This window comes from Tigriopus californicus, chromosome 11, assembly GCF_007210705.1.
Source record: "Tigriopus californicus strain San Diego chromosome 11, Tcal_SD_v2.1, whole genome shotgun sequence".
Taxonomy (NCBI): domain Eukaryota; kingdom Metazoa; phylum Arthropoda; class Copepoda; order Harpacticoida; family Harpacticidae; genus Tigriopus; species Tigriopus californicus.
The window spans coordinates 12,099,050-12,110,298 of record NC_081450.1 but is presented as its reverse complement, the minus strand read 5'-3'; the positions used below and the strand labels follow the sequence as shown (position 1 = coordinate 12,110,298).

General features: G+C 41.0%; 1 protein-coding gene across 2 annotated transcripts; it reads left to right on the top strand.

The window, feature by feature from the left end:
* The first annotated feature begins 3,576 nt into the window (after positions 1-3,576).
* LOC131890779 (uncharacterized) lies at positions 3,577-7,133 on the top strand. 2 transcript variants are annotated; one of them, XM_059240191.1, is made up of 7 exons: positions 3,577-4,102; positions 4,614-5,084; positions 5,338-5,481; positions 5,620-5,799; positions 5,862-6,036; positions 6,108-6,232; positions 6,418-7,133. In XM_059240191.1, exons 3-7 carry the CDS (start codon positions 5,406-5,408, stop codon positions 6,855-6,857), a joined length of 996 nt encoding a protein of 331 aa, XP_059096174.1. In that variant the 5' UTR covers positions 3,577-4,102; positions 4,614-5,084; positions 5,338-5,405; the 3' UTR covers positions 6,858-7,133. The 2 variants fall into 2 exon arrangements, with proteins under 2 accessions (XP_059096174.1, XP_059096173.1); XM_059240190.1 differs by lacking the exon at positions 4,614-5,084.
* The last annotated feature ends 4,116 nt before the right edge of the window (positions 7,134-11,249 follow it).

The following is an 11,249-nucleotide window of genomic DNA, read 5'->3' as shown; positions in this document are numbered from 1 at the left end:
AACACGTGTTTCAATTTCATTTCAATGCCTTTCATTACGTGGTTCTTGGTGAAAGTATTGAGACATGTAGCAATGAATTTTACATTGTCTTATTTGAAATGATTTACAGCTAATTCCTGGGCATTCGTGAAGGAAACGAAAATATTAATTATCTTCTTATGAAGCCTCCATTTGCCATAAAATTGGCATGTCAATCTGTGGGATTGTAAGTGTATTAATTCAACTCGATCTTATTTCCGATCAATTTAACGACACATTTGTGAGGAAAAATAGCCCTTGCGAGACAACGTGATCAAAAAATCGTCCACCGTGACCCATCCCTCAAATATTAACTGTTTTGTTGTTCAGGAATTCAAGCTCAAGTACACAGCACAGGATAAGGACAGTTCCGTTTCAAAGCTTAGCATTAAAAAATTGCGTCTCGGCGAAAGAGGATGGACTAGAAATGAACTCGTCATTGGCGTTACAAACTATGATTGTGGGCTACCCTATTGTCATTTTGATAACAAATTATGTTACGGACACAAGCTTCTTCAATCAGAGCTAGACAGGCTTGACGAACAGATTAAATCTTTTCTCTACCCTTCAACCTCTAAGCGCCTACCAATCTACTGTCTGTTTCCTTCCGGATTCAACCATAAATGGAAATAGTGCGAGTGGAATGTCGATTCAAGAATTCAAGACATGAAATTTCCATTGTTTCACGTCACTTCAATTTCTTTGAAATTTTCCTCAAATGGCAATCTAAATTGAAATGCTTCGTCATAATGAGTCCTTTTCCGCTAATGGCGTAAGATTATTTTCGATCTCTTTGATGGTGGAGCTTAATTGGTGATCAGTACAAAACTTTCTCTTCATGACCTTAAACCAACATGCCATTCTCAAAAACACCTTCTACAATTCATTTATAAATCCTTTTTTGTATCTATTTGTTCGGGTTAATCAACACAGATGCAAGGGAATGAAAGTTATTCATTAACTCATACAATGCGTTCGAGTTTGCCGCTCGTGGGCACCCTTGAACGTAAGGCTGATCTGTGATGGACAATAAGAAACGACCTAAGTCTTTGAAACTTAAGTGGGTTACTTAATGTATAGGATCGTCGAAGAGTGTTCGGTGATGATTTGTGTAAGTTTGGAGCTCGATTTAGGACGAAAGACTACTTCAGCCCCTTCATTGGTTTTCTATTACAAGCGTGTGAATCTATCTCAATTTACTTGTAAGTCACAATACGGACTTCAATCTCATTTAATTCCATGTTCTGCATTTTGACCCATTCATATATTGTATCAAAACTTGCAGGCCTGCTTGGTTCAATTGACTGAACATTACCAAACGCTAACTTTGTGTCGTGTGCATGAAATGAGATTGAGGACTGAAGGGGAAATCTATGTAGTGCTGCACTGAATAATACAAACAATATTGGGCCGAGAATCGTGCCTTGTGGTACTCCAGATACTACCTGGCAAGAATGACTAAGGCAGCTTCCAACTCGAACAGCTTTGGGTGCGGTTGGCCAACAACTCTTTTATCCAAGAGTATGTGTTTGAACCGAAACATATTTCGTTTAAATAATTTAGCCATAGAACATGATCGACTTTTTCAAAAGCTTTATCAAAACCCCCGCAAACAACATTCACTTTGCTGTAGTACCTCATTTACGCTGTCAAAGCGCTGAATCAATTGAGCCACGGTGCTAAAATTAACGCGAAGCCCATGCAATTGGTCAGAAATGCTACCTTTTCTAGCAAGGTATTTATTTAGGAATGATATTTCTTTGTTCTCTACCGGGCTCTATTTGAGACGGATTATCGTGGTCAACCAATGTCGAAATTAAGCAAAATATACCTTTATAGTACTTTATTTGCAAGTAAGTCAAGCATGGCAAGTTTTAGGGGGATTTCATGATTCATACCAAGGTTATGAATGAATGAGTTTCTTTTGACCATTGCCTTTCAACATTAGGGCCTACAGAATGCCAGGAAATTTTTTACCCCATCAATATTTTCCACATCTTCATTGGTCTTACAGAACAAAGGCTACCGTGTCAAAAACGATGAGCAGTTGCTTGAAAGGTGTCAATGAAGTCCCGAGAGGCATACAGTTGGAAGCTACATTGGTCATTTTATTTGATGAGTTGATACGAATTAGGACTGTTTGTGTCAATTCCTGAGGACTTTAACGTCACATTGTACTTTCCTTGGGTACGTACGAATTTCGCCCAAGCAACAATGTGCTATTTATTCACTTTTCGATAAAAGCTTTCCAGGGAAGCTCGAATTATCTTTTGATATTCATGACCTCTATTCCTCCAAATAATTCATAATGATCGAGAGTGCAAAGTTTTATGAACATGGCACGTCTTCTTAGGCATGCCACAGATACATGATACTTATGGTCTTATTTTTTTCGAATAATCTTAATTATCAATTTATTTCGCTGTATCACAACAAAAGTGATATCTGTTAATTCAAATCGATTTAGATTTGAGCCAATTGCATTCTGTTCCTTAAAATACTTTTTTGTGTCAGATCTTTAAGCATGCTCGGAGATTATACAAAACACATCTTCCTTGCCTTCCTCACGGATATGCTTCAATTAGATTTGACGAAGCATGACAAGTTCTTACCAAAATAGTATTGTGAGTGTGTATTTTTCGTCCAATAAGCGAAATCCTTAGATAAGGTAGTAATATTCTCAAGGAATGGTACATCTTCATCAATCGCAAAATCACCTTAGTTTTTCAAGCCTCTCCCCCACATACAAAGAACCCGACGTGCCAACGTTTTCCATCGCTTCAGCCTTTGCTTCATCCATTCATAGCCTTTGACTCTCTCTCCAAGGCTAGAAACGTTGTTCATGTAATGGGAGTGAGTGACATGACATCAGCCTTTTGTACAACGCCCTAGCCCCTACCTGCTTTTACAATGGACTTTCCTACTTGCATGTCTCCTTTCACTGCATGCCTCTGCAGAAGGAAAAGAGCGGGAATGCATGTTCCTTCTTATGTGGAACCCAATCTCCTTCACTCCTGTTTTGACATCCTGATCGTAAAGGGCAAAATGGACCCTCTCACGGCTGAGAATGCTTCGTTCCTGGCTCATCTCGGTCTTCATAAAATCCCGAACGGTCACAAGGGTTGCCTCGTCAAACCTCCGAAGACAAATCTATGGGCCAAACGCTCAGCAACGGGGACATTCATTTGACCTAATTACCTCCGAAGACTTAGAAATTAGATGACCGAGGGGTTCACAATATTTGCAAAGGGCACGGGCATGACCGAGAATTGAATTAGCCCTGAAATTTGTCATTGCTACATGGCAACACTGTCATGCACTATAGCCAAAGGCCACTGAAGGCCACGGCTCTACCACTCAGTTGATAAAGAGAAAGGCGAGGGAGAAACGAGGAGACAAGAACACTAGACTTTCTTGCTAGCCTTCAATTGCGCTTCTTGTTCCATGTTCCACTCACTCTCTCATTCCCAATTCTAGTCAAGGTGGCCTTTGCTCGTTCCTTCGCTTCTATTGCTCACCTAGCTGTGCTCTTTGAGCAGTTGCAGTCTATTGGAAAGTCAGCCACCCGACACCACAACGACCCAATCCCCCTCTCCTATGGACTACACTCGCTGTGTGAGAAGGACTTGTTATTGCGAAGTCTCTTGTATAGCAATAACGGCCACCCTCTTCTGGTTCTCTGTCTTTCTGAACAAACGATGCCAGTAGCTCGTTCCACGCCCGTACCAACCACCAAGTGAACCTTCTCGCTACGTTCTCGTACTCTCCAGTTCAGGAGGAGATCAAGGCTGTGATAGAAAATCACCAAAAGGCCACTGCTAACCAAGACCGAGAGAGGCTGACATAGTGAAAAACGTATCAAGATTGAGCAACTTTTTCCCTGCCTGTCTCAAGTTTCGAGCTGACAAAATGTGAAAAGGTGCCCGTTAAATGTGAAAAAAATCACTCCACCCAAAGACTCAAGACTGGGCCGTCAGGAGAATGGTGGCCTTTTTGAGGGAAGGGACTGGTCTGGTCTTTGCTGTGGTACTCCTAAAAGTCTTTGGGGAATTGGTCTTTATGGTCGAAGCTAACCCCGTCCGAGGTAAGACGAAGCAATTATTGACCTTCTTGGCCTTGGTTCAGGAACCGTTGTCGTACGGCTAATTGGTTGTACAAGTTAACCTGACATCTCCCCAGTTGATTAGCGTCCTCGCACCTGACCTTGGACGATTCAATTAAAGGCTGGCCTCTTCTTTGGTGTGACTTTTCGCCCGTGTAGCTTTCGAATGGTAAAGTTAACCCAAGCAATCAGGGATATTTCTAAAGAAAAGAATTCCATTTCATTAATGTTCAAAGCAGGAAAGCATATTGAGTTGATTTTTGTTGCCTTTTGTCATGGGAAGTTATAATTGGAAGCCTCCAATCCCTAAAGAAGGACAAAAAGTAGGCTCGACAGGTTTGAAATTTTGGGGGAATGCAAACACAGTAAGTAGTCTCAGGATGTTCACCTAACCCAAAAGAGTGACTTTCAAGTATTAGTGACAAGTTCCAAAGTTACCAGACCACGGCGAACTTTCTCCATGAAAAACACAACGCAACGTATGTTGTTTTAGGGAAAGGGTTTCTCATTCACCGTTATCAAATATTCAAAACCTTCCGCGGGGCATTATCATGTCCGATATCGCCAAACATAATGGATTTTGGAGTGTCCTTGGATTTGATCAGGCTCGTTTGGCAGTGCTTCTATGACGAATACAGCAACCGAAAGAGGAACAGGTCGAATATACTTATCGAAAGGAGCATAATGCACTTAATCCATTGCTCAGATTTAATTCTTCTCACGAAGATGTCAATTCCTCCTCCTTCTGGAACAGGCTTGCCCTACATCTGTCCCAACAAGGTTGGATGGATGGATGTTGGTTAGAGAGCCCTTCACAGAAGAGAAGGTTTTGCATGCTCTAAGGAACAAGCCGACTAAGCATTCCCATTCAAAACATCCATCCTCTACCTACGATAAGATTTTGGAGGACCGCTTGGAACAAGAGGAAAAGAGAGGGTCGGAAGGAAAGGAGGCACCCACTTTGGTAACATCATCTTCATCGACAACCAAACTTTCTAGCCAAATGGGTCAAATACAGGGTGACATATGGGCAGCCCTCATGGAACTCATCTTGGGTCATAAGCGGTCGGTCACTTGACCCACGCTCTTTTGGAAAGTTGGAAGTTGGGAGCCATCAGGAAGTGACACTCACACCGATAAAACCGTCTTAACGATATGCATTCCTGGCAAAAGAAATGATGTGGGCTGAGCACTAAGCTGGGTCAATCGTTTTCTAGGAATTCGATTCTGCTTGAACCACGAGGATTGCATTGGAGCATACCGATATTGTCATCGCAATAAAACAATGCAAGAAGGCATTTGCGATTGTGAATACGGATATAAACTGGCCACTGGAAGTAACATCAAATGCCTTAACGTTTGTAAGTATCTATATGGAAAGCGTAGGTTGCGCGAGTTACAAGTGGCCAAATTTTCGGACCCTCTCTCAAGAACGCGCCTCCAGCTTTCAAGTCTTGCCAATGTGGAGAAGTCGTAATCAAATGCAATGTAAATTCCAGTCACTCGGGAATGTGAATCCGATTTGGATTGCCCTCCAAATTCTCAATGTGAAAGAGCTTTCGGTTTCGAAGGACAAATTCCGCCGGAATGGGAAAAGTACAAACCAAATACTCAGCTCAAATGCATCGGTGTGGACGAATTACCTTATGGAATGGGAATAGAACCTAGAACCGGGGGCGGTGAGTGACAAGATTTGTTCCGGAGAACTAAAGGACAGTCTATTGAGCATTTTTTTTTTCAGGATTGCGCCCGGGGAGTGATTTCATGGATCACTATTACACATTCGGCAGGAGAAACCGGGTTCATGCCGGGTTTCATCCTCATTATATTAAATTCGTTGAGGACGCTATGTTAGTCCTCTTTCTGTTCTGTGTTATGATCACATTGCTAGTGGTCCACAGAGCTTCATGTTACAGGTAAGAACAAAACAAACTTAAAATAAATATACCTGGAAGTAGTCACAAACATTTATGTTCATTCATTCTAGACAATTTAGGAATTCTCGTCGAAATGGTCCCTTACGCTACATAATTCCACACCGAGACGATCAGCCTCCGCCCTACAGCCAATATGGCGAAGATCCTCCAGCCGAAGAAATTTGCTCAACTAGAGGTGAGTAGATTCTTAACGATACCTCTTCTGTTATCCAACAACCATGTCGAATGGCCTCCTATTGACTTTCATAAAAGCACATTTAACATTCAAACCTACTCAAATCTAACGACTTTTCACAATCTTGTACCTAGTTAGTATTCATAGCTACCCTCACGAGTATCTTACCTCGTTTTCTCTTATAGCTGTAGATGCCCCTGACGGTGCTAGGTTGGCATCTACCCATGGGAGAGCCAAGGCTGCTGGCTCAAGTCGTCGGGGTGAAACCCCTCCACCCACTTACGACGAGGCTCTTCTCATTTCTCAGGTGTCTAACACCCCAATCCCTCTTTATATCGCCCTTCCAGAGAGTCCACCCGTGCACCAGGGGAGCCCAGCCCTGAGCCCTTCTGAGCGATCCGAAGCTCTGGCCAGGTTCGATACCATTCCTCCCGCTGAGGCCTCGGCCACTTTGGTCGGTTCCAGCGGAATGGTCACCCTGAGCGAGTGCGGCAACAAGGGCCATGCCCAAATAATAGAATCGAAGACACAGGGGGAAAATTCGAATGGAGATCCAGATCAACCATTGCTAGAACGATCTCCGACGGTGCCAGAACAATCTCAGTCGGCTCAGATTGATATGTAATGGCCTCTTGAGAAGGTTGTGTGACGGTTTGGTCCTTCCGTTTCCGTGACGAGTTGGTTTGCGCTCGCCGGAATCGTTTGTCCAGGGTGATTGAATTGTTTTGGGGAAAACAGTGATACAGAACTAGGTTTTGAAATGCCGATGACTCTGATCGGCTCTTTCCTTAGCTCACGAGATTGTTGAAACGATTCTATCTCTAGTTCACTGTGATACAGATATTATTATCAAAACGATATAACAGCATTATAAATAAATCCAATACCCCAGTTCTATCGACTTCTCGGTTTTTGCTCATTTTCCCCTATTGATGACGGATTGGCACAAGTGTGACCCACCCACAACAAACTAGTCTTGGAATTGACATTCCGTGCTAGGTTATGGTTACTATGTGTGCGTTTTTTCCAGCCTTTTGCGAAATTCTCGAAGAACGATCAGTTCGGCAAGCCATGGAGATTTCAATTTAACTGGGGGTCTTTCGAATTGTCGTCGGATACCTCGGTAGGCTTTGATCTCATTAAGAAACGGGACTAAAACGGCGATTTAGGCGTTACCTTGGATCGGTTTTCACCCTCCATCCTTTCAACGAGGCTACTGCTGATCATTTCCAGCCATTACGCTCCAGTTTTCACATATCGAACTGTTTATAATTCAAGATTTTCGACATTGTAATTCAAGGATCGTGCAATGGTTGGCTCGTTTTCGCTCAGTAGTGGATAAAACACCTTTCACTCACTGTTAAGGAGTGCTTGGATGATTCTGGCAACCACTGACATCAAATATATTATGGAACTTTGCCCGAGTTCCTCTCACTCGTAATTTTTGTAATTTTTAATCCCCCAAGTAAAATTTCTTTGTTCGACCACGATGTATCACCCGTTTAGCTTAACCTCAACTTGGACAAATGAGAATTTGAACTATAGAAAAAAGGGGTGATGGCAAATCTTCTAAATGCAACATCCTTGAGGTGCAACGTAAAACTTGTCATGTTTCTCCATATAATTTTGAATGCCTATGGCAAGTGAATCTGCGTGACTACGATTTTTTCAATTTCTGGTCGAGAGTTTCAGTTCAATAGGTTCTAAAATTTCCGTTTCTATTAGGGTACATTTGGCGCCGTCAAATATGTCCATGGACCCAGTCAAAGATACTAGAGCACTTTAGAGTCCCTGGTCCAGTGTACCGTTGTCCATGGGCAAGCCAATAAGCCAATTTAATTTACCTTTCTGTCATGAAATATCATTTTGATTTCAATCTCTTCCTTAGCTTGTCAAATGACCGCACTAAACCATTTTTCCCATCTCCTAATGATTCTATGATTTCTTTCCTTGTGAATTGTTTAGGTTGTACATGTCCGGAATTATGATACTTCCCGGCGGTCAAATCAATTCAAAATCACTATATTCTTTTAAAAGATTAAGGAATCATCCATGAAGGATTTGGGTGTGGTCCTCCAAGATAATGGAAAGTTCGATGAGCATATCCAGTTGAAAGTTGGTAAGGCTTTTCAAACATGTGGTTGGATATATCGCACGTTTAAGTCCAGAGATAGCATCACGATGCTAACTCTGTACAAGTCGATTGTTCAGCCGCATCTTGAATATGCCTCTCCCATTTGGGCTCCAATTAGTTCAGCAGGTTTGCAAAAGCTCGAGCTGGTCCAAAGATGTTTTGCTAGGAACATTGAAGATATGAGAGAGCTCTCGTATTGGGAGAGGTTAGAAAGGTTGGGATTGTACAGTACTCAGAGAAGGTACGAAAGGTATCTGATATTGTACGTTTTCAAAAGCATTCATGAGCTTTGTCCCAACCCAGGATTTAGGGTCAATTGTAGCGACCGTAGAGGCTTAACGTGCGTTTTGAGAGCACCTTCAAGCCCTCGAGAATCCAGGCTAGTTAAAACAATGAAGTCCAACTCTCTTCTTTCTCGGGTTCCTTCATTGCTCAATTTTCTTGCCTTTAAATATTCGTAGGGTTTATGTAGGCGTTGATCCAGTAGCAAGATTTAAGTCAGACTTGGACAAGTTTTTGACTAAAATTCGGGATCAACCTTTTATATTCAAGGATTAGCCAGATCAGCCAACTCCAATTCGTTGGTCGATCAAATAATATATATAAATAAAAGTGAAATAAAATGAATAATCTTCTCGTCTTGAACTGCTGGGATTCCAATCCCGGTAGCGGTAAGGAAGCCCGCACAAAAATAAATAAATAAAATAAAATACAAAGTATAGCCAGCCCTTTAAAGATTCACATTTGTCGTTCTCATTAATCTTTTCGAAACTCACTTCTGTTAAGAGAGCACAAATTTGGAACTACACATGACGTTTCTAAATTATGCAAGAATACATTTTACTAAATTTGTGAAAGAAAAATATGTTTCGGTTTCCATTTGTTAGAAGAGGTCCTCATCTGTTTTTAGGGATTCGTGAAGACGTTTCAATTTTTCCTGGTTCTTTTTTGCTATTAATAAACTCGAAGAAACATCCTCGGCAATTAGGATTGTGAAATTTGTCGGATATTTTATAATTTAAAACACACAAGGTATAGAATTTCAAAACTGTCAAACTTCGCTCTCATTTCAAAATTTCATGAGGATATACCGAGCGACTACTTAGCAATTACAAATTGAATGGCCTACTTTTTGTCAAAATTGGCCTTCCGATAAGCATAAGCTGACAGCCACTTTTTTTGGTTTCGTTTGGTTTATCTCGGGCTTTTCTAACCGCTACAGGGAATGTAATCCCCAGTACTATTAAAATGAAGGGTTATCTTTCTTCATTTTTTTTTACCTTTTAATCTTTGCATCATATTTGGTCTACCAACGAATTTGATTTGGCAGACTGAGCTAGTCCTTGAAAAAGGGTCGATCTACAATGTTACTTAAAAGTTTGTCTACTGACGTATTCTTTACGAATTCTACAAGGAAGCACATTAAACGATGAAGGAGCCCGAGAAAGAGGAGAGTTGGACTTCATTGTTTTAACTAGCCTAGATTCTCGAGGGCTTGAAGGTGCTCTCAAAACGCACTTTAAGCCTCTTTGGTCGCTACAATTGACCCTAAAACCAGGGCTGGGACAAAGCTCATGAATGCTCTTGAAGACGAACAGTATACACTGTACAGTCCTAACTTTTTCAGTCTCTCCCAACACGAGAGCCCCCCAATTCCTGTGATGTTCCTAGTGAATATTGAATAGACTTTTGATCTCAAGCACCCAAATGATTTCTTTACCTTGAGTGATACTTTATTGCCTCAAAATGATATATAAGGGCACTTTTAACACATTGAAAATGCATATTTTGTGAGCAATATTTTATGCATGTCCTCAATATACCCTGTTTGGCATTTTGCTGCAAATTTATGAAAATAAATTACTTCAAAGAAGCACTTTTGATCATGTTTGCACCAAGCTTTTAATCACGCTTTGATTAAGAAAACCTAACCGCTAATAAAAATGCCAAACTTTAATGAACAAACAGCAACGCAATATTTATAGGGGATATTTATAATTTCATTTCCCAAAATCTTTGCTTTGAATGTTTTAAGTGTCTTGGTGCAGCAATTTTAGCTAATCGACGATCACACAAAGAAACAGAAATAAATCAAATGATTAAATGAGATCGAAAATGTATCTACTCGTAATAGATTAATGAATTTACCCCAAGGCCCTCCAGAGCAGTTTGCAGCCCATTTTGACAAAATCTGGACTCTTCATCTTGTAGCAACTAGGTTAGCGCTTAATGTATGCTCATGATAAAGCTACTGAAAGTGCAACTAACATATCTGATAACTTTGATTCTCTACACTGTTTATCTGATGTTCCATTAAGTGCGTTTAAGGGACAAAATATACTTTTTTGAGCAGCATCTGACGTTTTCTGATAAGACACAAGTTGTTCCCTCTGATTTGTTAACGTCAAAAACCATCCTCAAAAGCCTTAAAGGCATAGTTGAAAGTTATCTAACAGTAATTTAGCACCCCCCTATTCGTAGGGAAAACCTAGACGTTGATCCGTTGACAGGGTATACGTAAATCAGACTTGGCCTATTTTTAGACCAAATTTCCAGATCAACCCTACATTCAAGGGCTAACCAGGCCAACCAAATCTAATTCGTTGGTGGATCAGATGTTAGGATTATTAATTAAGACTTAATAATCTTTTATCTTGAATTGTTTGGGATCACATTTACAGTGGCGGTACGGAAGTCCACAAACAGAGGTTTCTACAAGAACGTGGGATTCACGTAGTTCAAAGTAGGCTCGGCCACCATTTGATCACCTGCGTGAGAAATCAGGTAAATGAGAACATGGCCATTAAAGGAGCTCTTGGACATGAGATAAAGATTGGCCACAGAATGTTGCCCATTACTTTCAAAGTGCTTGCTTATGTCCCA

What these genes read in the sequence shown, in the direction of transcription:
- LOC131890779 (XM_059240190.1), top strand. Translation starts at nt 4,000, where the DNA reads ATGGTGGCCTTTTTGAGGGAAGGGACTGGTCTGGTCTTTGCTGTGGTA. An exon ending in CATCAAATGCCTTAACGTTT is followed by an intron (nt 5,482 to 5,619) that starts GTAAGTATCTAT and finishes TGTAAATTCCAG; the next exon opens with TCACTCGGGAATGTGAATCC. An exon ending in AGAACCTAGAACCGGGGGCG is followed by an intron (nt 5,800 to 5,861) that starts GTGAGTGACAAG and finishes TTTTTTTTTCAG; the next exon opens with GATTGCGCCCGGGGAGTGAT.